At 43.0% G+C, this 25,661-nt stretch overlaps 1 protein-coding gene across 4 annotated transcripts in view; it reads left to right on the top strand.

Annotated features, from left to right (window-relative positions):
• The window catches only part of LOC137429055 (uncharacterized), a 346,812-nt gene that overhangs the window by 82,943 nt on the left and 238,208 nt on the right, over positions 1–25,661 (top strand). For all 4 annotated transcript variants that reach the window (XM_068119076.2, XM_068119074.2, XM_068119077.2 and 1 more), the window contains exons 5-8: positions 1,501–1,588; positions 1,880–1,984; positions 9,624–9,794; positions 23,408–23,747. In XM_068119076.2, coding sequence (XP_067975177.2) covers positions 1,501–1,588; positions 1,880–1,984; positions 9,624–9,794; positions 23,408–23,747 — 704 coding nt within the window. The remainder of the gene's footprint in view (positions 1–1,500; positions 1,589–1,879; positions 1,985–9,623; positions 9,795–23,407; positions 23,748–25,661) is intronic.

Here is a 25,661-nt window from a genome sequence, read left to right as displayed (position 1 = left end):
AGGAGACACACTGACTGACACACAATCTAAAATTATTATCATTATTATTGAAGGAAAACTGTTGTCTACTTGTCAAAACCACATTGTTTGAATGAACTGAAGGCTACGATCACAAATACAATTCATTTATAGTTTGATTCCATCAAGTATGCATCGAAAGTTATAAGTTCAAAGTTGCACAACAACTTTATGGACACCTTGTATAATACAAGTACCCATTTCACTTCTTGCCAACACTTTTTCCAAGTCTTTTTATTTTTTACTTGCAAAATGGAAGATTTTTCAACTACATTGGTCGGTTGTGTTTGTTATTCTGTCTGTCTGTCTGTTTTTGGTTTGTCACTCGCCTACAGGTCACAATTCTAAACCAATCGTCATGAAACTTCACTAAGCTATAGAGGTCGTCACAGTTGAGAGTTGTCACAGTTGAGAAGCCTATTGATTTAGAAGGATTTTGAGGTCAAAGGTCAAAGATCAAAGATCATCTGGAGGTCAAAATAATAAAATTGCCATTTTGCATCCAATTGACTTGAAAATTGAACAGCATTTGCATATTGTCACTAAATAGGGAAACCAACTATTTTTGAAGTCAAAAGGTCAAAGGTCAACTCAAGGTCAAACTCCCAAAATTATCAATTTTCATCTGAAAAATCATCAATTTTAATCCAATTGACTTGCAAATTTAACAGGATTTGCATAGTGCTTCACTAAATTGGGAAACCATCTATTTTAAGGTCAAAGGTTAACTCAAGGTCAAACTTCTAAAATCAATTTTCATCTGAAAAATGACCTTTTCGTCTTATTAACCTGAAATATTAGCAGCAATTACATAGTGCATCACTGAATATTGAGAAACCAACTATTTTTGAGGTGAAAAGGTCAAAGGTCAACTCTAGGTCAAACTTTTAAAATCATCAATTTTCATCTGGAAAATCGTCATTTTTCATCATATTGACGAGATGGACAATTTGATGGATCAATGGCAACCTTTTTTTGGGAGGGGGGAGGTTAGGGGGGAGGGGTGGATGGGGGAATTTTGCAAGTATCGTGCTCTGCATGACGTCTTCTTATTAAATTTTTTCTTAACTTACCATTGTTTTTGACATTTTTTTTCTTTCTTGTGGAATCTCTTTTCTGTGTTTGTCTTCATCCTCCCCTGTAAATTACTTTTTCTTCCCAAAAAACTTTCCCTCATCCTTTGCCTTCTTTTTGAATACGATTTTTCTTTCTTCTGCCACCCCACTGCATTCCTTATATCATCACTTAGGCATAACACAAGCCTCAATATCTACTTTAAAAAAAAAGTATAACAATGTAAACAGTTTGTGGAAACAGAATAAGGAAAGACTTGATGGTAAAATGTAACATTCAAAATAGTGAAAATGGAGTGAACAGTTAACATGTAGGAATACAACTTAATTCTTCACCTTCATGTATTTATTTGTGAGTGTTTATTTTCATATGTATTTATTTTGACATTTTGAAATTATCTACTTTCAGGAAGCGTTGGTTAATCAGAAAGATTTTGCCATGCCGATTAATGAATCTACCATTTCATCCGCCAACCTTCAGCAAAACACCAGTCGATGTAAGATCTTGCCTGGTAACTGTCTGTATGTGCATCTGCAGTTTGCTTCATTTTGTTCGTATATTACTCTTCACAAGGTTCGCTTTTTGAGTTCTATTTTTCATTGAAAGTTGTATTTTTGTTCACTTTTTCTCTACGTCGAAACATTTCCCAAAAACACAACTGCTGTATTTTGATCCATTTAATAAATAGGAATGATACTGATTATTATAAATTGAGTAGTTGCTTTTTGGTTGTCTTGCTTTTGTGAAGTTGAGTGAAACGGCCTACAAATCAGTATTGTGTTCACAGTGCCACACGATCTCTCTCGAGGTCGCTTGAAGCAGTTGCGGGAGAAATTGAAGGAAGCTTTGAACACAATACAGAAGTCCAAAGCTTTGCGCAATGAATCAACTGGTATGTCTTTACTCTGCTGATTTCCATTTCTTTATTGAAAACATTTACTTTTTCCATTTCTTTATTTCCATTTCTAACACCACCCAAGGTGAGCGGAGGTTATGTTTTACCTCTGTTTGTCTGCCTGTGAGCATGATGTCAAAACGTTATGGACATATTTGGACGACACTTGATTTACAGGTTGGGTGTGTGACAAGGACAAATTGATTAGATTTTGGTGACGATCTCCGGATCTGGATACAAGTATTTTTAGGTGCTTCTTCACCATTGAGAGATAGGGCCAAAACTATATACAAAACTATATACAGCAGGTTACATGTCATCAAAATACTTGAAAATAATGGAAAGCCAAAAGAACAGGCTTTTTTCACTTCCAGATAGCACCATTCTCTCTTTTTTAACTCAACTGGACTATGTCCAGCTGAGTTTTTGGTGACACCCAGTGTCCGTCGTCCGTCTGTCGTCTGTAAACAATTCGACGTCTACGCTCTAAAAGTCACAAATATTGATTAAATTTGATGAAACTTGTTATGCAGCATCTTTAAGACATAAACTAGTTTGGGATTGCATTTGGGCGTTGCACGCCCAAAAATGGGCGCGGCAGGGCGGCCATGTTGAAAAATCAATTTTTGTCAATCTGGTACTTCCTAATGTAGCAACCAATTCTAACCATATAGTGGGGCAACTTAGCATAACAATTGTGCATTTTCTGAGGAAAGCACCAAATTTGGCACACTAGTAGACTATCATATTATGAAAAGATCTGGATATTGGGCCATCTCAGATTCAGAGATTTGATTTTTGCAAGATTTCGATTCGATTGGGATCGAAGAGAACACCTTCTTCGTCTTCTGTACAGTGATGTTGCCAGCCCTGAATTCTCTGGCTATATCTGGGTACTTCATTGGGAGTGCAACCATGTCCCTCAGGTGAACAGGGACCCACCTGGCATAGTGTGTGTGGTCTAAGGCATGGAACCATGGGACCAGTTCCGTCAGGGCATCAAGGTACATCGTGAATGAAGCCTGCCGCAGAGAACGCACGTAGACCAGTACCAACATCTCTAGTTCCAGCACAGTTGCCCAGTACTGAAAGTTGGGAATGTCTTCTCCTCTCTGGTGACACCAGTCTTCGAACTCAGGCAGGTCTTCTGCATCATCAGCATATGTCATACAATGGCGTTCATACGCACGGTGTTGCAGGATGTGCAGTGCCGCTGCAGTGATTTGATGAGCTCTTCTTGTGCGGGTGACGTGGGCAGCTCGCAGGAAGAAGTCGGCCGTCCCTGGCGTTGCAATCTCAGCTTGCAAATCTGCAAAATCTGCAAATCTTGCAAAAATCAAATCTCTGAATCTGAGATGGCCCAATATCCAGATCTTTTCATAATATGATAGTCTACTAGTGTGCCAAATTTGGTGCTTTCCTCACAAAATGCACAATTGTTATGCTATATTTAGCTTAGCTGCTGGACTAATATTGATATGGACCAGTTGAGTTCAGGTTCCCTGGAACCTCTAGTTTTAATCAGAGCTCCTGCTCTATCTCAAGCACCGTGCAATTATTTTATTTGGAAATCCTTTAAATAACTTTAATTGTTTTAAAAAATAACTAACATTAACCCTAACAACTCATTCGTTCACTTGAATAACCGCAGGAGTTGTATTTTGTTTAAAAAAAATTGCATTTTTTGCATTTTTGCATTTCTTTAAACAAACTACAACTCCTGTGGTGTCTAACCAAGCTTAGGTTATATAAATGTCTTCTTATCCCAGTCTTGTCACATGGGACAGACACTCGGGCATCTCCAGCTCAAACCAAATCGATACCAAATGTACAGTGCCTTCAGAAAGTATTCACACTCCTTGACTTTTTCACATTTTATTTGTGTGTTATGCCTGAATTAAAATGGATTAAATTGAGATTTGTTTTGTCACTGATCTAAACATAATACCCCATAATGTCAAAGTGGATTTTTTTTTTTTTAGACATTTTTACAAAATAAATAAATATGAAAAGCTGAAATGTCGAGTCAATAAGTATTCAAACCTTTTGCGAAGACTCTAAATTGAGCTGAGTTGCATCCGATTTCCTTTGATCATCCTTGAGATGATCATCCCAATTGAATGGACATGATTTAGACGCCTTTCAATAACACACCTTTCAATAAAAGGTCCCACAGTTGATAGGGCATGCCAGTGCAGAAATTCTACCATGAAGTCCAAGGAACTGTGCATATAACTCCGAGATAGAATTATGAGCTGGCATAGATCTGGGGAATGGTATAAAACAATTTCTAGAGTGTTGAAAGTTCCCAAGAATACAGTGAGCTCCACCATTAGGAAATGGAAAGAATATGGAACGACCCAGACTCTTCCTAGAGCTGGCTGTCCAACCAAACTGAGCAACCGGGCAAGAGGTACCTTGATCAGGGAGGTGACCAAGAACCCAATGACCGCTCTGACAGAACTACAGAGTTCCTTGGCTGAGATGGGAGAACCTGCCAGAAGGACAACAGTCTCTGCAGCACTTCACAAATCTAGGCTTTATGGGAGAGTGGCCAGACCGAAGCCACTCCTGGAAAAGGCACATGACAGCACACCTGGAGTTTGCAAAAAGGCAGGTGAAAGACTGAGAGAACTAGGGAAAGATTTCATGGTCTCATGAGACAAAAATTGAAATCTTTGGCCTGAATGCAAAGTGCTACGTCTGCCGGAAACCGAGCACAGCTCATCACCCATCTGACACCATCCCTACCATGAAACATGGTAGTGGCAGCATCATGCCATGGGGATGCTTTTCAGCGGCAGGGACTTGGAGACTCTTGAGGAGAACCTGCTTTAGAATGCAAAAGGCCTTAGACTGTGGCGAAGAATTACATTCCAACAGGACAATGACCCAGACAGCCAAAGCATACAGCCAAAGCAACACTGGAATGGCTTCTTTTTTTTCTTTTTTTTTGTATACAAGATCGAGGCTCGTGAAAGAGCTAACATTAATCACACAGAAAGACAAACCGACACATAAAACATATAAAATCGGGAGCGGTAGACCAGATGGGGAGAGAGGGGGAAGGACACAAACAACATTTGAGAGCAGGCACATCGAGAGATCTGTGGGAGGGAGAGGGCTTTGGGTGGGGGGGGGGGGGGGGGGAGGTGGGAGAGGTATAAAACGTATGGACACTGCCAGGACTTCCAGGAAAGAAGTTGGAATTTCAAACAAGGTGGATCTGGGGTGAATTAGCGGGGGTAGAAAAGATCAAGGTTTTGGATGGGGGAAGATAAGAGTTGGTGGTGAACAGCAGTTTTAAAGACCTGGAGGGAGGAGTGGGATTGAAGGGAGTGTGGGAGTTTGTTCCAGAGGCGGGAGAAAAGAGGAATGAAAGAGTGAAGGTGAGCAGAGAGCCGAGATTTTGGCAGTTTAACCATCACAGGGTTGCTGGCAGATCTTGTGCGACCTGTAGGAATATTTGGGAGACAAAGCACGGAGAGAGCTGGGGGAGCAAGGCCGGAGAGGAGTCGGTAGAAGACAGAAAGACCACCTACCTGCCTGCGGTGAGTGAGTGAAAGGCCCTCGGAGATAGATTCATCACGGGAGATTCCAATGATTCTGAAAGCCTTGGTTTCAACAGCGTGAAGCCGAGCTAGGTGTGAGGCAGGAGCACCGGCCCATAGGGGAGAACAGTATTCCATTGAGCTGCGGATGAAAGCCTTGTATGTGGTGAGGAGCTCAGGTGTGCCGAGGAAGGACTTCGCACGACGGAGGATGCCCAGTCGGCGACTGGCTTTGGAGGCCAGCTTGGAAATGTGGTTTTCCCAAGAAATATCATGGCAGATAGTGAGACCCAAAAGCTTGAGCGACAGAACTTCTTGGAGAGGATTGTTGAGAAAGTAGATGGGAGGGTTGTCCAGTCGATCTTTTCGGAGAGACATAGTAAGAGTGTGAGATTTGTCAGGATCGAAAGACATGTTCCACTTGTTTGACCAGTCTGTGATTTTGTGCAGGTCTTCAGAGAGTGAGGAGGCTGCAGACTGCCGATCTGAGGGAAGAGGAATGGAGCGGCAGAGAGTGGAGTCATCAGCAAAGAGATAGAGAGGATTTTCCAGAGAGTCGGAGAGATCATTGATCAAGACCAGAAAAAGCACAGGGCCCAGAACACCGCCTTGGGGAACTCCAGCTTGAACAGGAAGGGGAGATGAGAGAAATCCATTCAGGGCCACACGTTGACTACGACCAGAGAGGATGTCCGCAAGCCATGCATGGAGATTTCCATGGATACCATAGGAGGAGAGTTTGGTGAGCAGAGCTGGGTGCCAGACCGTATCGAAGGCACGTGATATGTCAAGGGAGACAGCTCTGATTTCCTGTTTGGCATTGAGGACCTCCATCCATTGTTGAGACAGCAGAAGCAGCATGTCCAGAGTAGAATGACCTGGTCTGAATCCAAATTGATGATCGGAGATCAAGCCATTGGAGAAGAGGAAGGATTTGATATCCGAAGCAATGATGGATTCCATGACTTTGCTGATAATTGGGAGCAGGCTGATTGGTCTGTAGTTGCAAGGATCTGTTTTTGCACCTTTTTTGTGTAAAGCGGTAATGTTTGCTGATTTCCAGGATGCTGGCAGATGACCTTGAGCAAAATAGAGGGTGAAAAGAACAGAGAGGGTGAGATAGAGCGGCAGAGCAGGATTTTAGGACCCGTGGGCTGATGCCGTCTGGTCCAGTTGCAGAATCAGAGTCGAGGTTTGACAAAAACTCCTCCACCTTGTCAGGAGAGAAGGACACCAAGTCCAGGAGCAGTTGGGTTCGACTGGGTTAGGTAGGAACAGAGAGAGATGGGTTTGGGACACAATATTTTGAGGCAAACACAGAGTTGAGGCATTCGGCTTTGTCACGTGCGGTGTCAACTGTGTAGCCATTTGAGGTAAGGGAGGGGATGGAGGGGGAACAAACACCAGAAACGGATTTGACCAGACGCCACCAGGAACAGCTTTGAACAGAACTTCACAGCTTCAGAAGGTAGCTTCAGAACAAGAACGTGAAAGTCCTTGAGTGGCCCAGCCAAAGCCCAGACTTGAATCCCATTGAGAATCTGCAGAACAACTTGAAGATTGCTGTTCACCGTCGCTCCCCATCCAACTTTACAGAGCTTGAGTAAATCTACAAAGAAGAATGGGAGAAACTCTCCAAATCCAGATGTGCAAAGCTGATACAGACATATCCAATACTCCAAGCTGTAATTGCTGCTAAAGGCTCTTTTACAAAGTATTAACTCAGGGGGATGAATACTTAAGTAAATTAGATATTTCTGTATTTCATTTTTAATTATTTTGTAAAAATTTCTAAAAAACAATATTCCACTTTGACATTATGGGATATTATGTGTAGATCAGTTACAAAAAATCCAAATTTAATCCATTTTAAATTCAGGCTGTAACACAACAAAATGTGAAAAAGTCAAGGAGTGTGAATACTTTCTGAAGGCATTGTATGAGCAATCATAACTGTAATGAATACTTTCTGTTGACAGCTGCAACTTCAACAGGAACGTGCCAGTAAGAAGGTGTACAGCACAACCTCCTACCTTTGTGATGATTACGACTGTTCTCGCATTTTCTACAGTCAGATAAGAATTTTTATGTGACGAGACCCCTTTCGGATCAATCAGCGTTTCCTCCACATTGGCACAGACCTCACTGCAAATGAAGAACCACTTCAATGTACACAGTCACGTCACACTGAAAAAGAGAATTGGGGCACCCATATTACGTGGCGATACACTCAAGATCTTGATTCCTGGAAATGGCGCACACTCACCACTCTATACCCTCTGGTAGAGTAAGCAAGCAGAATGAGTGAGGAATTTTGTGGTTCCTTTATCTCGATGGGATTAACTGCTGCACAGTAAATTGATATGGTTCTGAGGTGGTTTGGGCACAATTTGTCAGATGACCTCCTCAAGGCACCTGTGTTTTATTTTTCATCAGTCTCATTTCTATACCTGTTCTTTTTTTTTGGAAGTTTTTTTTCATTTCACTATTAAGTGGGCAAAGTAATAGACACAGTCATCTATCATTAATACTGCTACAGATCCGGGCTTTAGTGTTCACCACGAGGGGACTTCTCGGGCTGCACCTGACTACCGGTCCTGAGGCCACCGTCCGTGGACAACTCCGCGATCCGGTAGGTTGCTAATCAACATTGAACGCCGATCAAACCAAATTTCCCAGGGTCCTCTGTCTGAAACAGTTTACCCGGGGGGGTGACGTGGCCAACCTAACCGGGGTCATGCCCTCGGTTCATCCTTGCTTTATCTTATTTAATCAGGGGCAGCCGAGCACGGACGGGCTAATGTTGTGGAGACATTTGTTTGGGGAAGAACTTCCCAAGCCACCACTATTGCATCTTAGTCGAGCCAATAGAAAAAGAGACAAAACGGGCAGGTTGGAAACTACTGTTTACCAAAGAAACCAGAAGTATTTACAAGCAATTATCAAAAACAACACACTTACAATTTACAATGGTCAAAAAGAAAGCAATTACAAGCACAATTATAATTTACAAGCGCAACTATAATTTACAAGCACAAGTCACAATAAAAGAAACCACACAGTCAATAATCACAACCCAAAAAGCTCAATCCCACTTCATGCTTAGATTCCTTCTCCAATCTTACTTGATTATTTACACAGAAAATATAGGCCCAGCAGAATCACACTCCAAGAAAAGTAGATATGAAAGAAAATATGAAGTTGGGGGGATAGTGCCAAAGTTTAGGGCTTAGAGTTGGCCCTTGTCTTACTTGAGCACCGTCAACGGACAGCCGAGCCATGCTGATACTGGTAGAAGGAGGAAGGTGAGGATGGTTAGTATGATGGTGTGGTGCAATGTAGTGTCGTGCAACGTCATCCTCCACCAGTGATCTCTGCTTTGGTGCCTGCCTTTCACCACTTGCACGGCACCCGTGTGTAGCGCAGCACAAGTCCCTCCCTCGGCAACGGTCTTTCCCCTCAGCACAACACGAGTTTCCTTTTAGAAACAGGCAGGCGGCCCTTCCTCCCACCTTTCACCACTTGCATGGCGCTTCACACCCAGGGTCACTCCCACTGGGCAACGGTCTCTCCCTCAGTGCAATGATCTTTCCCTCGGAACGACGCGGTTTCTCCTCGAATGACAGACAGGTGGTCCTCCTGGTTCACAGCAGATCTCTGGCTTGGGTCGGTAGGGAGGGGTTGGGGTGAGGAGTGGGTAGGGAGGGGAGGTGATGGATGGGTAGGGGAGGTGTGAGGGGTGGGGCAGAGGGGTTAGCGGGTTGGAGGGGTGGGGATGAAGAGGATGGTTCTTAGAACCATAACAGTACTACTATAACTGCCATTGTGCGTGTGACACCAATTTTTTTTTTTAATGCCATTTTAATTCGCTGGTTGTTGTTCTGTTCTTACCTAAACTGAACAACAACGTGTATTTTTCACACAAACACGATCACTTGTTCATGTGACGATTCCAAGCTGCATAGGAACCCTGAGTGTCATTCACATCACGCACGCATTTTGACTTCATTTTATTGTTTTGTAGTACAGTACATGAATTACAGTTTGCTCAATTCCGGTTGTATATTTCTGCACTTGTTTTCTAGGTTTGAGCTCTCAGTTTATCTCTCGCACTGGAAAGACCAACGACGTGACAAAGATCAAGGGCTGGCAGCAGAAATATCAACAACAGTCTGATCTGGCACAAGTTGCATCTTGCAGTGCTGCTACTTCTGTTGAGAGTAGAGCTTTGGAGGAAAAGCCCTCTGAGATTAAAGGTGAACTTGTCACCCTGCATGTTTCCCCCCTCCCCCTTTTTTTTTTTTTTTTGCTACTGCTTCACCCATCTGTTGTTAATTCCCTCCTCTCTGCCCTCCCTCTACCCCCCTTTTTTTCTTCCATACATTTTCCATCTTGTCTTATTTCCTTTGTTCTTGTCACTTCTGTTCATGTTTAATGACCTTTCCTGATCTTTTCTCAGTATTGTCGATTTAAGAGATGTGTCGAAAGTGACAACTTGCCCCACAACCATCCTCATCATCATCACCATCATCATCGTCACCATCATCGTCATCACCACCATCATCATTACCATCATCACCATCATCTTGTTCGTCGTCTTCTTCATATTCTTATTCCTCTTCTTCTACTTATTCTTTTTTCTTCTTCCTCTTCCTCTTCTTCTACTTCTTCTTCCTCTTCTTCTTCTTCTTTTTCCTCTTTTTGTATGGTCACAATTGTTCCCACAATCTTGTGGGTTCGGCCCGAGGAAGTTTTTGGGTCTGTCCCCATCAGAAGTGCTAACCATCATCACCTCATGCCTTCTTCCTTGTCTACCACTGCTCTTATACTCTCGTTAACCCTTCTCCCACCCTTTCCGTCTTGCAGTATCCATTTGTGTGCCGCATGTCTTTGTCTCCCTGTTCTCCTATGATCCTACGTCAGTTTGTGAACCTGCTGCCCTCTGTCCTTTAGCTTTTCCACAAGTCTCAATTTCTGTTTACAAGAGAAATATTAATTGAAAATTACTCAGAGCTATTTCACTGATTCAAATTCCACATTTAAAGATCACTATTTAGGCAAATATTGGGAGAAAAGGTATTTGTCCATGTAAAATATTGTTACGGACACGGCTAAAGATGTTGCTTGACCGAGCGGAATGGCCGCCGTGTTCGTACAGTTTACCCGATTCTTCCCCAACTCACCCGATTCCACTCGAACGTTGGCCAAATCGCGCTACGCTAAATCAATGATTGGAAAGGACACAACGACTGGGATAAATGAAACGACGCAAGGGGTACAGTTCTCAAGACCTCCGGAGGAGGATATAATTAGTGGTGGAGAAAAGGGGTAGATTACAAGGTAGAGTGAGGTAAAAGACACAGAAGAGATAGGCACTTAGATACAATCTTATCTATCCCAGACAGACCACAGACAAACGGAACAAGGCTGACTTACACAGGGATTGATGGCAGGGAAGGACAGGTCGGTTGATAGCACAAGGTGCACCTTGGCTCGGGGACAGGATCAAGCACGGTCCAAAAGATGCAGGGAGGCCTCACAGCGCTCGGAGGTGGCGTCTTTCTTTCCCAAGCTCAGCGCGCATCTGACGTCACCTCCCTCTTCCTGCGCATGCTCAGCGGGGAGTCACACGCCCTCGGCTGGTTGGCTCCGCCCCAGATGGGACCGGTCCGCCGCTTCTATTGGGTGCGGGGGTTACCGGGCTCTGCCCTTGACGAGGAGCTGACAGCGAGCCCCTACTTGGTAACCCCGTCGAGCACATGTTCGATGGCGGCTCGTTGGAAAGGCCTGGTGCCCTCCCAACACCCCCTACCAACCAAGCCGGAGTGAGGACGCGCACTCCCCGCGCCGCCGCCGTTGTTGTTGTTGTTGTTGCTGAACCGTGAGGAAGAGCTGCGGGGAGGTATTGGGAGGTCCTAAACTTCCTAACGGTGCCATACAATCACATTCTGGTGCAACGAAGAGTCAGAATTAATGGAAACGAGTCCTTAACTGACATAGACTAAGAATAACTAGCAAGATGTCCTATAGTTGTCTACGTGAGATGCGGTGAACCTGGGTGCGACATTTAATGGGGGAAATAGGGGGAGGTCGGGTCTACAGAGTGTTGTTTACAGAAAATGGGACTAGGGAATGGGGGATTGGGGATAGTTGGGAAGTATTGAGGAAATAGGGGAATATTTACAAGCGGACATGGATGGATGCAAATCCCATATCCGCAACAATATGCTTCATATTCCAAATGCAGTACGTCCACATTCACTGTTAATCGAGGCTATTTTGTTAAAAGTACGACACATCTTTTGATATGCTAACATGTCGCTGCATCAAACCCAAGGTGAAGGTGATTATTTCAGACAAACAGAATTCTATGTTTGTGAAGCAGAGGAGAGAGAGGAGCCAACATGAAAAGTAGCAAGCAATTTTCAAAAGATTAATTTTATCAGTGTGATAATAATAATAAAAAAAGAACTTAACATGGACCAATCAGAATTGAAGTGTTTCCTGATTTCAACACTCTGAAATGTTTTGTATTCCGAGAGCCATAAATCTTTTTTGATTGATTGAGATCCATTTTGTATTCTGACACAACAACCCGACTCGATGTCGTAATGGTTAGGGCATCAGCTGAGTCTGGGAGGTCGGTGGTGCAAACCTCGTCCGAGTCATACCAAAGACTTTAAAAATGTGCCATGCTGCTTCCTTGCTTCATGCTGATAGTCAGGTTCACTATATTTTTTCGTTCAAAATTTTTGGAGATTAGCAAAACTACACATTTTTGGGATATTCAGAGCATGGGGAATCCAAAAATTAATGTTGGCATTTGCGTAGACACCTTTGCGAAAATGACACTCAGGACAGTGATGAAGATCTGTAAAAGCATATTCCTGAACGGTGTAGACCTAGTAGATCCTGTGTATAGGACTTATAGTTCAATCTGATACTAACAAGGCTGCTTTCTTGCTTTATAAACTATACCTATAACTTCAAAGGACTTGCAATATCATGTATTATGTAATACAGTTATATCACAAATATAAAGACAATGGTTTTCAATTACCTTTGTTTGTTGCTTTTCTATAATCCTGAGCACTATTTTGAGGCCTTTATTGGATTCCTTGACCCAGAAAACATAGGATTAGCATATTTAATTAAGTCTCTAGGTTGACTAGAAGCCGAGATGGCGCAAAATATGTATTTTATGGTGGCCATTTTGAAAATCCAAAATGGCGACCATGCAGGTGTCTGTGCAAATGCCAACATTGATTTTCAGATTCTCCATGCTCTGAAGATTCCAAAAATGTACAGGTTTGCTAATCTCAAAATTTTGAAAGAAATTATATTTGTTAACACAGTGAACCTGACTGTCTTCATCACTGTCCTGAGTGTCATTTTCGCAAAGGTGTCTACGCAAATGTAAACATTAATTTTTGGATTCCCCATGCTCTGAATATTCCAAAAATGTACAGGTTTGCTAATCTCAAAATTTTGAAAGAAATTATATTTGTTAACACAGTGAACCTGACTGTCTTCATCACTGTCCTGAGTGTCATTTTCGCAAAGGTGTCTACGCAAATGTAAACATTAATTTTTGGATTCCTCATGCTCTGAATATTCCAAAAATGTATAGTTTTGCTAATCTACCAAAATTTTGAACGAAATTATATTTGTTAACACAGTGAACCTGACTATCTTCATCACTGTCCTGAGTGTCATTTTGGCAAAGGTGTCTACGCAAATGCAAACATTAATTTTTGGATTCCTCATGCTCTGAATATTCCAAAAATGTAGAGTTTTGCAAATCTCCAAAAATTTTGAACGAAATTATATTTGTTACCATAGTGAACCTGACTATTAGCATTTAATTTAAAGGACAGAGTATGGGGAAAAAAACTCATAGGCTTGCATCCATGGAGATGAGGAAATTCCTCCTTTATCACGTCACTGAGTACAGAGAGAAAAGAGGCCATGAAGATGATGTCGTGCTCTGGTGCTCTGGGAAGTGATGTCTCTTCCCACAATTTCAGCAGATGCATTTGTGTGAAGTCAAGTCTGTCGTTGTCTAATATGTTAGTACCCCGCACGTGTGACGCAAAAAGCGGCGTTAAGCAATTAGGTCTCTCTGTCTGTCTGTCTGTCTCTGCCTGTCTTTCGACAGACGTCGGTCTGTGATCGAGGATCAACTTGATTTCATTTGCATATTGTATTTTGAACATTATCGAACACAAATTATAACACGAACCTGCAGTTTAGCTGTACTTTGGCTCTGAATTTTGCAAATTGGACAGAATCTCGGCCCGAGTACGCAAACGCTCAGAGGAGAAAGGTAATTGTTACCTCCTCTTATCTACCAAAGCTGGACGGAGTTAATGTTTTCACCGCTGTCTGTTTGGCTGTCTGATTGTTACTTGCCGGAAAAATTCCGGCAAATATGTTCATCTGCTCGTTTGTTACTTGCCGGAAAAGATTCCGGCAAGTATGTTGATCTGTTCGTTTGTTTGTCTGTCTGTTTGTCTGTCTGTTTGTCTGTTTGCAGCACTACGTCTACACAGTTGCATGTAGAATCGCCAAACTTTGCACACGTATTTGTCTTGCCCTCTAATATACTGTGCCCAAATGATGACGTCATCGGTCACGTGGTTCGGCCGCCATCTTGGAAAAACCGAAAAATTTTGCACCTCGATATCTCAAAGTGCTGAACAGAAAAAATTGAGACATGGCTCATTGTAAAGAACTCTCCATGGGGAATAAAATATGTTAATGATGACGTCATCGGTCACGTGGTTCGGCCGCCATCTTGGAAAAAACGAAAATTTTTGCACCTCCATATCTCTGAAAGTCCTGAACAGAAAAAATTGAGACATGGCTCATTGTAAAGAACTCTCCATGGGGAATAAAACATGTTAATGATGACGTCATCAGTCACGTGGTTCGGCCGCCATCTTGGAAAAACCGAACATTTTTGCACCTCCATATCTCCGAAAGTCCTGAACAGAAAAAAATTGAGACATGGCTCATTGTAAAGAACTCTCCATGGGGAATAAAATATGTTAATGATGACGTCATCAGTCACGTGGTTCGGCCGCCATCTTGGGAAAACCGAAAAACTTTGCACCACTATATCTCCAAAAGTGCTGAACAGAAAAAATTGAGACATGGCTCATTGGAAAGAACTCTCCATGGGGAATAAAATATGTTAATGATGACGTCATATGTCACGTGGTTCGGCCGCCATCTTGGAAAAAAATTGCACCTCCATATCTCTGAAAGTGCTGAATAGAAAAAATTGAGACATGGCTCATTGAAAAGAACTCTCCATGGGGAATAAAATAAGTTAATGATGACGTCATCTATCACGTGTTTCGGCCGCCATATTTGTCCTAAATGGCCGATAAAAAAGTACATTCCGGCAAGTCCTCGGTCTCTGACCGATTTTTCATCTGTCTGTATGTCTGTCCGTCTGTCTGTTTGTCTGTTTGCAGCACTATGTCTACACCGTTGCACGTAGAATCGCCAAACTTTGCACATGTATTTGGCTTGCCCTCTAATATACTGTGCCCAAATGATGACGTCATCGGTCACGTGGTTCGGCCACCATGTTGTAAAAACCGAAAAATTTTGCACCTCTATATCTCCGAAAGTGCTGAACAGAAAAAATTGAGACATGGCTCATTGTAAAGAACTCTCCATGGGGAATAAAATGTGTTAATGCTGGCGTCATGAGTCACGTGGTTCGGCCGCCATCTTGGAAAAACCGAAAACTTTGCACCTCCATATGTCTGAAAGTGCTGAATAGAAAAAATTGAGACATGGCTCATTGTAAAGAACTCTCCATGCGGAATAAAATATGTTAATGATGACGTCATAGGTCACGTGGTCGGGCCGCCATCTTGGAAAAACCGAAAAACTTTGCACCTCTATATCTCCGAAAGTGCTGAACAGAAAAAATTGAGACATGGCTCATTGCAAAGAACTCTCCATTGGGAATAAAATATGTTAATGATGACGTCACCAGTCACGAGGTTCGGCCGCCATCTTGGAAAAACCGAAAAACGTAGCACCTCTATATCTCCAAAAGTGCTGAACAGAAAAAATTGAGACATGGCTCATTGTAAAGAACTCTCCATAGGAAATAAAATATGTTAATGATGACGTCATCGGTCACGTGGTTCGGCCGCAATCTTGGAAAAACCGAAATACGTTGCACCTCCATATCTCCGAAAGTGCTCAATAGAAAAAATTGAGACATGGCTCATGGTAAAGAACTCTCCATAGGAAATAAAATATGTTCATGATGACGTCATCGGTCACGTGGTTCGGCTGCCATATTTGTCCTAAATGGCCGATAAAAAAGTACATTCCGGCAAGTCCTCGGTCTCTGACCGATTTTTCATTTGTTACTTGCCTGAAAAGATTCGGGCAAGTATGTTGATCTGTTCGTTTGTTTGTCTGTTTGTCTGTTTGTTTGCAGCACTGCGTCTACACCGTTGCACGGAGAATCGCCAAACTTTGCACACATATTCGTCTTGCCCTGGAATAGACTGTGCCCAATTTATGACGTCATCGGTCACGTGGTTCGGCCGCCATCTTGGAAAAACCGAAAAACTTTGCACCTCTATATCTCCAAAAGTACTGAACAGACAAAATTGAGACATAGCTCATTGTAAAAAACTCTCCATGGGGAATAAAATATGTTAATGATGACGTCATAGGTCACGTGGTTCGGCCGCCATCTTGGAAAAACCGAAAAACGTTGCGCCACTATATCTCCAAAACTGCTGAACAGAAAAAATTGAGACATGGCTCATTGTAAAGAACTCTCCATGGGGAATAAAATATGTTAATGATGACGTAATAGGTCACGTGGTTCGGCCACCATCTTGGAAAAACCGAAAAACTTTGCACCTCTATATCTCCAAAAGTACTGAACAGACAAAATTGAGACATAGCTCATTGTAAAAAACTCTCCATGGGGAATAAAATATGTTAATGATGACGTAATAGGTCACGTGGTTCGGCCGCCATCTTGGAAAAACCGAAAAACCTAGCACCTCCATATCTCCTAAAGTGCTGAATAGAAAAAATTGAGACATGGCTCATTGCAACGAACTCTCCATGGGGAATAAAATATGTTAATGATGACGTCATAGGTCACGTGGTTCGGCCGCCATCTTGGAAAAACCGAAAAACCTAGCACCTCCATATCTCCGAAAGTGCTGAATAGAAAAAATTGAGACATGGCTCATTGCAACGAACTCTCCATGGGGAAAAAATATGTTAATGATGACGTCATCGGTCACGTGGTTCGGCCGCCATATTTGTCCTAAATGGCCGATAAAAAAGCTCATTCCGGCAAGTCCTCGGTCTCTGACCGATTTTTCATTACTTGCCGGAAAAGATTCCGGCAAGTATGTTGATCTGTTCGTTACTTGCCGGAAAAGATTCCGGCAAGTATGTTGATCTGTTCGTTTGTTACTTGCCGGAAAAGATTCCGGCAAGTATGTTGATCTGTTCGTTTGTCTGTCTGTCTGTCTGTTTGTCTGTCTGTTTGCAGCACTGCATCTACACCGTTGCACGTAGAATCGCCAAACTTTGCACACATATTGATCTTGCCCTGGAATAGACTGTGCCCAATTGATGACGTCATCGGTCACGTTGTTCGGCCGCCATCTTGGAAAAACTTTGCACCTCGATATCTCCAAAAGTGCTGAACAGAAAAAATTGAGACATGGCTCATTGTAAAGAACTCCTTGAGGAATAAAATATGTTAATGATGACGTCATATGTCACGTGGTCGGCCGCCATCTTGGAAAAACGGCAAAACTTTGCACTACTATATCTTCAAAAGTGCTGAACAGAAAAAATTGAGACATGGCTCATTGTAATGAACTCCATGGGGAATAAAATATGTTAATGATGACGTCATATGTCACGTGGTCGGCCGCCATCTTGGAAAAACGGCAAAACTTTGCACCACTATATCTCCAAAAGTGCTGAACAGAAAAAATTGAGACATGGCTCATTGGAAAGAACTCTCCATGGGGAATAAAATTTGTTAATGATGACGTCATATGTCACGTGGTTCGGCAGCCATCTTGGAAAAACGGGAAAACTTTTTTCACCACTATATCTCCAAAAGTGCAGAATGGAAAAAATTGAGACATGGTTCATTGTAAAGAACTCTCCATGGGGAATAAAATATGTTAATGATGACATCATCTATCACGTGGTTCGTCCACCATATTTGTTCTAAATGGCCGATAAAAAAGTACATTCCGGCAAGTCCTTGGTCTCTGACCGATTTTTCATTTGTTACTTGCCGGAAAAAATTTTCCGGCAAGTATGTGGATCTGTTCGTTTGTCTGTCTGTCTGTCTGTCTGTTTGTCTGTTTGTCTGTCTGTTTGCAGCACTGCGTCTACACCGTTGCACGGAGAATCGCCAAACTTTGCACACATATTCGTCTTGCCCTGGAATAGACTGTGCCCAATTTATGACGTCATCGGTCACGTGTTTCGGCGGCCATCTTGGAAAAACGGCAAAACTTTGCACTACTATATCTCCAAAAGTGCTGAACAGAAAAAATTGAGACATGGCTCATTGTAAAGAACTCCATGGGGAATAAAATATGTTAATGATGACGTCATATGTCACGTGGTCGGCCGCCATCTTGGAAAAACGGCAAAACTTTGCACCACTATATCTCCAAAAGTGCTGAACAGAAAAAATTGAGACATGGCTCATTGGAAAGAACTCTCCATGGGGAATAAAATATGTTAATGATGACGTCATATGTCACGTGGTTCGGCCGCCATCTTGGAAAAAAATTGCACCTCCATATCTCTGAAAGTGCTGAATGGAAAAAATTGAGACATGGCTCATTGGAAAGAACTCTCCATGGGGAATAAAATAAGTTAATGATGACGTCATCTATCACGTGTTTCGGCCGCCATATTTGTCCTAAATGGCCGACAAAAAAGTACATTCCGGCAAGTCCTCGGTCTCTGACCGATTTTTCATTTGTCTGTCTGTCTGTCTGTCTGTCTGTTTGCAGCACTGCGTCTACACCGTTGCACGGAGAATCGCCAAACTTTGCACACATATTCGTCTTGCCCTGGAATAGACTGTGCCCAATTTAGGACGTCATCGGTGACGTGTTTCGGCCGCCATATTGGAAAAACCGAAAAACTTTGCACCTCCATATCTCCGGAAGTGCTGAATAGAAAAAATTGAGACATGGCTCATTGGAAAGAACTCTCCATGGGGAATAAAATATGTTAATGATGATGTCATCAGTCACGTGGTTCGGCCGCCATCTTGGAAAAAACGAAAAACATTGCACCTCCATATCTCTGAAAGTGCTGAATAGAAAAAATTGAGACATGGCTCATTGTCAAGAACTCTCCATGTGGAATAAAATATGTTAATGATGACGTCATCGGTCACGTGGTTCGGCCGCCATCTTGGAAAAACCGAAAAGTTTGCACCTTAACATCTCCGAAAGTGCTGAACAGAAAAAATTGAGACATGGCTCATTGGAAAGAACTCTCCATGGGGAATAAAATATGTTAATGATGACGTCATATGTCACGTGGTTCGGCCGCCATCCTGGGAAAAAAATTGCACCTCCATATCTCTGAAAGTGCTGAATAGAAAAAATTGAGACATGGCTCATTGAAAAGAACTCTCCATGGGGAATAAAATAAGTTAATGATGACGTCATCTATCACGTGGTTCAGCCATCAGTCACGTGGGTAGGTCGCCATCTTGGAAAAATGGCAAAACGTTGCGCCACTATATCTCCAAAAGTGCTGAACAGAAAAAATTGAGACATGGCTCATTGTAAAGAACTCTCCATGGGGAATAAAATATGTTAATGATGATATCATCGGTCACGTGGTTCGGCCGCCATATTTGTTCTAAATGGCCGATAAAAAGTACATTCCGGCAAGTCCTCGGTCTCTGACCGATTTTTCATCTGTTCGTTTGTTTGTCTGTCTGCTTGTCTGTTTATAGCACTACGTCTACACCGTTGCAAGTAGAATCGCCAAACTTTGCACACGTATTTGTCTTGCCCTCTAATATACTGTGCCCAATTGATGACGGCATCGGTCAGGTGGTTCGGCCGCCATTTTGGAAAAACTTTGCACCTCTATATCTCCGAAAGTGGTCAATAGAAAAAATTGAGACATGGCTTATTGTAAAGAACTCTCCATGAGGAATAAAACATGTTAATGATGACATCATCGGTCACATGGTTCGGCCGCCATCTTGGAAAAACCGAAAAAATTGCACTTCTATATCTCCGAAAGTGCTGAATAGAAAAAATTGAGACATGGCTCATTGTAAAGAACTCACCATGTGGAATAAAATATGTTAATGATGACGTCATTGTCACGTGGTTCGCCCGCCATTTTGGAAAAACCGAAAAACTTTGCAATTCCACATCTCCAAAAGTCCTGAATAGAAAAAATTGAGACATGGCTCATTGTAAACAACTCTCCACGGGGAATAAAATATGTTAATGATGACATCATCGGTCACGTGGTTCGGCCGCCATATTTGTCCTAAATGGCCGATAAAAAGGTACATTCCGGCAAGTCCTCGGTCTCTGACCGATTTTTCATTTGTCTGTTTGTCTGTTTGTCTGTCTGTTTGCAGCACTGTGTCTACACCGTTGCACGGAGAATCGCCAAACTTTGCACACATATTGGTCTTGCCCTGGAATAGACTGTGCCCAATTGATGACGTCATCGGTGACGTGGTTCGGCCGCCATCTTGGAAAAACCGAAAAACTTTGCACCTCTATATCTCCGAAAGTACTGTACAGAAAAAAAATTGAGACATGGCTCATTGTAAAGAACTCTCCATGGGGAATAAAATATGTTAATGATGATGTCATATGTCACGTGGTCGGCCGCCATCTTGGAAAAACGGCAAAAATTTGCACCACTATATCTCCAGAAGTCTGAACAGAAAAAATTGAGACATGGCTCATTGTAAAGAACTCGCCATGGGGAATAAAATATGTTAATGATGACGTCATCAGTCACGTGGTCGGCCGCCATCTTGGAAAAACCGAAAAACTTAGCACCTCCATATCTCCGAAAGTGCTGAATAGAAAAAATTGAGACATGGCTCATTGTAAAGAACTCTCCATGGGGAATAAAATATGTTAATGATGATGTCATCGGTCACGTGGTTCGGCCGCCATCTTGGAAAAACCGAAAAACTCTGCACCTCCACATCTCCAAAAGTCCTGAATAGAAAAAATTGAGGTATGGCTCATTGTAAAGAACTCTCCATGGGGAATAAAATATGTTAATGATGACGTCATCGGTCACGTGGTTCGGCCGCCATATTTGTCCTAAATGGCCGATAAAAAAGTACATTCCGGCAAGTCCTCGGTCTCTGACCGATTTTTCATCTGTTTGTTTGTCTGTTTGTCTGTCTGTCTGTTTGCAGCACTATGTCTACACCGTTGCACGTAGAATCGCCAAACTTTGCACACGTATTTGCCTTGACCTGGAATAGACTGTGCCCAATTGATGACGTCATCGGTCACGTTGTTCTGCCGCCATCTTGGAAAAAAACGAAAAATATTGCACCTCCATATCTCCGAAAGTGCTGAATAGAAAAAGTTGAGACATGGCTCATTGTAAAGAACTCTCCATGGAGAATAAAATATGTTAATGATGACGTCATAGGTCACGTGGTTCGGCCGCCATCGTGGAAAAACTGGAAAAATTTGCACCTCCATATCTCCGAAAGTGCTGAATAGAAAAAATTGAGACATGGCTCATTGTAAAGAACTCTCCATGGGGAATAAAATATGTTCATGATGACATCATCGGTCACGTGGTTCGGCCGCCATATTTGTCCTAAATGGCCGATAAAAAAGTAAATTCCGGCAAGTGCTCGGTCTCTGACCGATTTTTCATTTGTCTGTCTGTTTGTCTGTTTGTTTGTCTGTCGGTCTGTCTGTCTGTTTGTCGGTCTGTTTGTCTGTCTGTTTGTCGGTCTGTTTGTCTGTTGGTCTGTTTGTCTGTCGGTCTGTTTGTCTGTCGGTCTGTTTGTCTGTCGGTCTGTTTGTCTGTCGGTCTGTTTGTCTGTCGGTCTGTTTGTCTGTCGGTCTGTTTGTTTGTCGGTCTGTTTGTCTGTCGGTCTGTTTGTCTGTCGGTCTGTTTGTTTGTCGGTCGGTCTGTCGGTCTGTTTGTCTGTCAGTCTGTGTGTCTGTCTATCTGTCTGTCGGTCTGTCTGTCTGTCGGTCTGTTTGCCTGTCAGTCTGTTTGCCTGTCGGTCTGTTTGTCTGTCGTTCTGTTTGCCTGTCTGTCTGTTTGCCTGTCGGTCTGTTTGCCTGTCGGTCTGTTTGCCTGTCGGTCTGTTTGCCTGTCGGTCTGTTTGCCTGTCGGTCTGTTTGATTGTCTGTTTGATTCTGTCTGTCTGTCTGTCTGCTTGTTTGTTTGTCTGTGAACAGGATAGCTCGAAATGTTTTGGACGGATTCGGATGAAATTTGGTGGATGAGTTGGGGAGGTGACGAGAACAAGCCGATTAGATTTTGGAGGTTCGGATCCAGATCCGGCCTTTCGGTAAGATACAAAATGTACTCTTCATCCTGGCAAAGGTAATTGCTCTACCTTGTGCCGTTCTAGTTTTCGTCTGTCTTCCTTTCTTGCAGTGAAACAAAATTGAAAATCATTCCAACCAAACAACTTACTGTTTTTAGGTACATCGTAGAAACACAAATAACAGGCACAAATAACGAATTTAATGTGTTGTATACTTGGTGGTGTAAAACATACTGCATTAACGGTGGCAAATTTGCAATTCAGTGTTTTTTTGTTTTTTTTCAACAGCCTTTAAAAATCTTTATTTTATTTAAATTGAGTTATAAACTTTGACAATGTGAACACAAATCACTTTCTTGTTACTTCCAAAAACCTCCAGTTTAGCAGTACTTGGATAAAAGATTATGCCATTTTATGCCATCTCGACCAATCAAATATGCCGCTCGCGCTCCCCTGCCAGGGAATATCGAGATTCGAACAAAATTTGCGGCTTGTAGGAAATGTAGATCGTGCTTGGAAACGCAAAGCAAGAGTTGAAAAGACCCTTCCCATGTCGTTTTCTCAAGGCCGTGCGGGGCAAGGTGTTCTATGAACTCTCGAGTTGTACATGTGTATGTGTGCAATTTGTGTTCCAGCTCTTCCATGAGCCAGTTTTTTAAAGGTTGCAGACGGATTTTGGTGTTACTGCCTTTCCAATGGCAGCATTGTAAGATCCTTGATTGTAGCGTGCAATAACCTTCTGGAATATTCTGGATTGTTCTCAACAGTCTTTTCTTATCTCCGTTATTCCTTTATAAAAAAAATATAATAACCACCTTTAGAGGCCATTTTTCCCCGCAAAGCGGGGGTTGGCCTTTTTCGGGAACCGTGGTTGTTGTTGTTTTTCGGTCCCCTTTTTGAAACAATGTTTTACGGCCGGATGCCCTTCCTGACGCCAACCCTTTTTGCCGCCTTTAACGACAAACAGGGAATTACCAGTGAACTGGTACTCAATTAGCCGACCTCGGAAGGATGACAGGCTGAGTCAACCCCCCTGGCGTTAATTCAGCAATCGACCGGGATTCGAACCCAGGATCCTTGCTATCCTAAGCCGGCACCCTAGCCGCTAGCCCAACACCAGGGTCCAAATTCCTTTGCCAAATGATATTTTTGCCTCCGAGGTGAAATATTTTGTTCCACTTATATATTTTTCCATAATGTCATCGTGGTTGTTGGGGACGAGGGTGGTTCATTTTTCAATTTTTTCTGTTTCCCAATTTTTCACCTTTATTTGCCTTTTTATATATCTTTTTCTTCTTGTAGAACCAAGCATTATATGCCCAGCCAAGAATCGTGCTGTTTTCATGAGTGAGGAGTTGGACGAGTACCTCCAGGCTGAAGAGAAACTTTTGGAACAAAGACCTACGTTGTATGCAAATCATCCGACCGACATAGTTCTTCCAACGCCCTGCACCAGCTCAACCTATGTGCGTACCTTTGATAGTATCACTCGTCTTCGTGCTACTTCTTCGCCCGCTACAAATGCAGACCTTCCCTCTCCACTGACATCTCCCTCCAAGCCAACGGAGGCTGCACTCATGCCGGTGACCCCGGTTCGGAAGGTGCGGAAAAGGCCTTGCCGGTTGGCGCCAAAGGCTCGCAGGTTTGTCCATGAACTTGCATTATTTGCTGACTGTGCATATTTTGAATGATTTTTTCATGGTTACTCTTTCAAAGGGTTAAATTCTCAACCATCATTGTGCATTTGCATCATGAAATAAAGTACAGTAACGGGCTTATGTATGATGAAAATTCGATTTACAGTTGACAATACCAGAGCAACATTGACGGCATGCCATCGTAAATCCCCATGCTTCCAACCCTAGGATACCATCGTTAATCCCCATGCTTCCAACCCCTAGATGCCATCGTAAATCCCCATGCTTCCAACCCTAGGATGCCACCGTAAATCCCCATGTTTTCCACCTAGGATGCCATCGTAAATCCCCATGCTTCCAACCCTAGGATGCCACCGTAAATCCCCATGTTTTCCACCTAGGATGCCATCGTAAATCCCCATGCCTCCAACCTAATGCTAAATTGAAAGATGGCAAAATGTTCCAGCAAGGATAACCCCAACATCAAATTTGGAGTTAAAAAAAAAAATCTTCTGTTTTGACCCATGTGACCTTAAGTTCCCACTCTCTGGGGTGGGGCATGATCTGGGTGTCAAATCTAAAAATATATTTACATATTTCATGCATTCCCCAAATATTGATTGCATATACCAAGTTTCATTGAAAAGTGTTTAATAATGTGCCCATACTTGCATTTTTTGGTGTTTGACCTTTTAAACATGCGGTCTGGCACCCCGCTCTGCTCACCAAACTCTCCTCCTTTGGTATCCATGGAAATCTCCACGCATGGCTGGCGGACGTCCTCTCGAGTCGTAGTCAACGTGTGGCCCTGAATGTGTTTCTCTCATCTCCTCTTCCTGTTCAGGCTGGAGTTCCCCAAGGCAGTGTTCTGGGCCCTGTGCTTTTTCTGGTCTTCATCAATGATCTCTCCGACTCTCTTGAAAATCCTCTCTATCTCTTTGCTGATGACTCCACTCTCTGCCGCTCCATTCCTCATCCCTCAGATCGGCAGTCTGCAGCCTCCTCACTCTCTGCAGACCTGGACAAAATCAGACTGGGAAAACAAGTGGAACATGTGTTTCAATCCTGACAAATCTCACACTCTTACGATGTCTCTCCGAAAAGACCGACTGGACAACCCTCCCATCCACTTTCTGAATAATCCTCTCCAAGAAGTTCTGTCACTCAAGCTTTTGGGTCTCACTATCTGCCATGATCTTTCCTGGGAAAACCACATTTCAAATCTGGCCTCCAAAGCCAGTCGCCGACTGGGCATCCTCCGTCGTGCGAAGTCCTTCCTTGGCACACCTGAGCTCCTCACCACATACAAGGTTTTCGTCCGCAGCTCAATGAAATACTGCTCTCCCCTCTGGGCTGGTGCTCCTGCCTCACACCTAGCTTGTCTTCACGCTGTTGAAACCAAAGCGTTCAGAATCATTGGAATCTCCCGTGATGAAGCTATCTCTGAGGGCCTTTCACTTACTCACTGCAGGCATGTTGGTGGTCTTTCTGTCTTCTACCGACTCCTCTCCGGCCTTGCTCCTCCAGGTCTCTCTGGGCTCTGTCCCCCAAATATTCCTACAGGTCGCACAAGATCTGCCTGCAACCCTCTTATGGTTAAACTGCCAAAAACAAGACTCTCTGCTCACTTTCACTCCCTCATTCCTCTTTTCTCCCGCCTCTGGAACAATCTCCCTCACTCTGTTCAATCCCACCCCTCCCTCCAGGTCTTTAAAACAGCTGTTCACCACCATCTCTTATCTTCCCCCATCCAAAACCTTGATCTTTTCTACCCCCGCTAATTTCACCCCAAATCCACTTTTTTGAAATACCAACTTCTTTCCTGGAAGTCCTTGGTGTCCTTGTGTTTATACTTCTCCCACCCCCCCCCCCTTCCCTCGCCGCCTCCCCCCAAGCCCTCTCCCTCCCACACATTCCCG

This window comes from Myxine glutinosa, chromosome 6 (assembly GCF_964187855.1).
Source record: "Myxine glutinosa chromosome 6, kmMyxGlut1.1, whole genome shotgun sequence".
Lineage (NCBI taxonomy): Eukaryota > Metazoa > Chordata > Myxini > Myxiniformes > Myxinidae > Myxine > Myxine glutinosa.
This window is presented reverse-complemented; position numbering and strand designations above follow the sequence as displayed.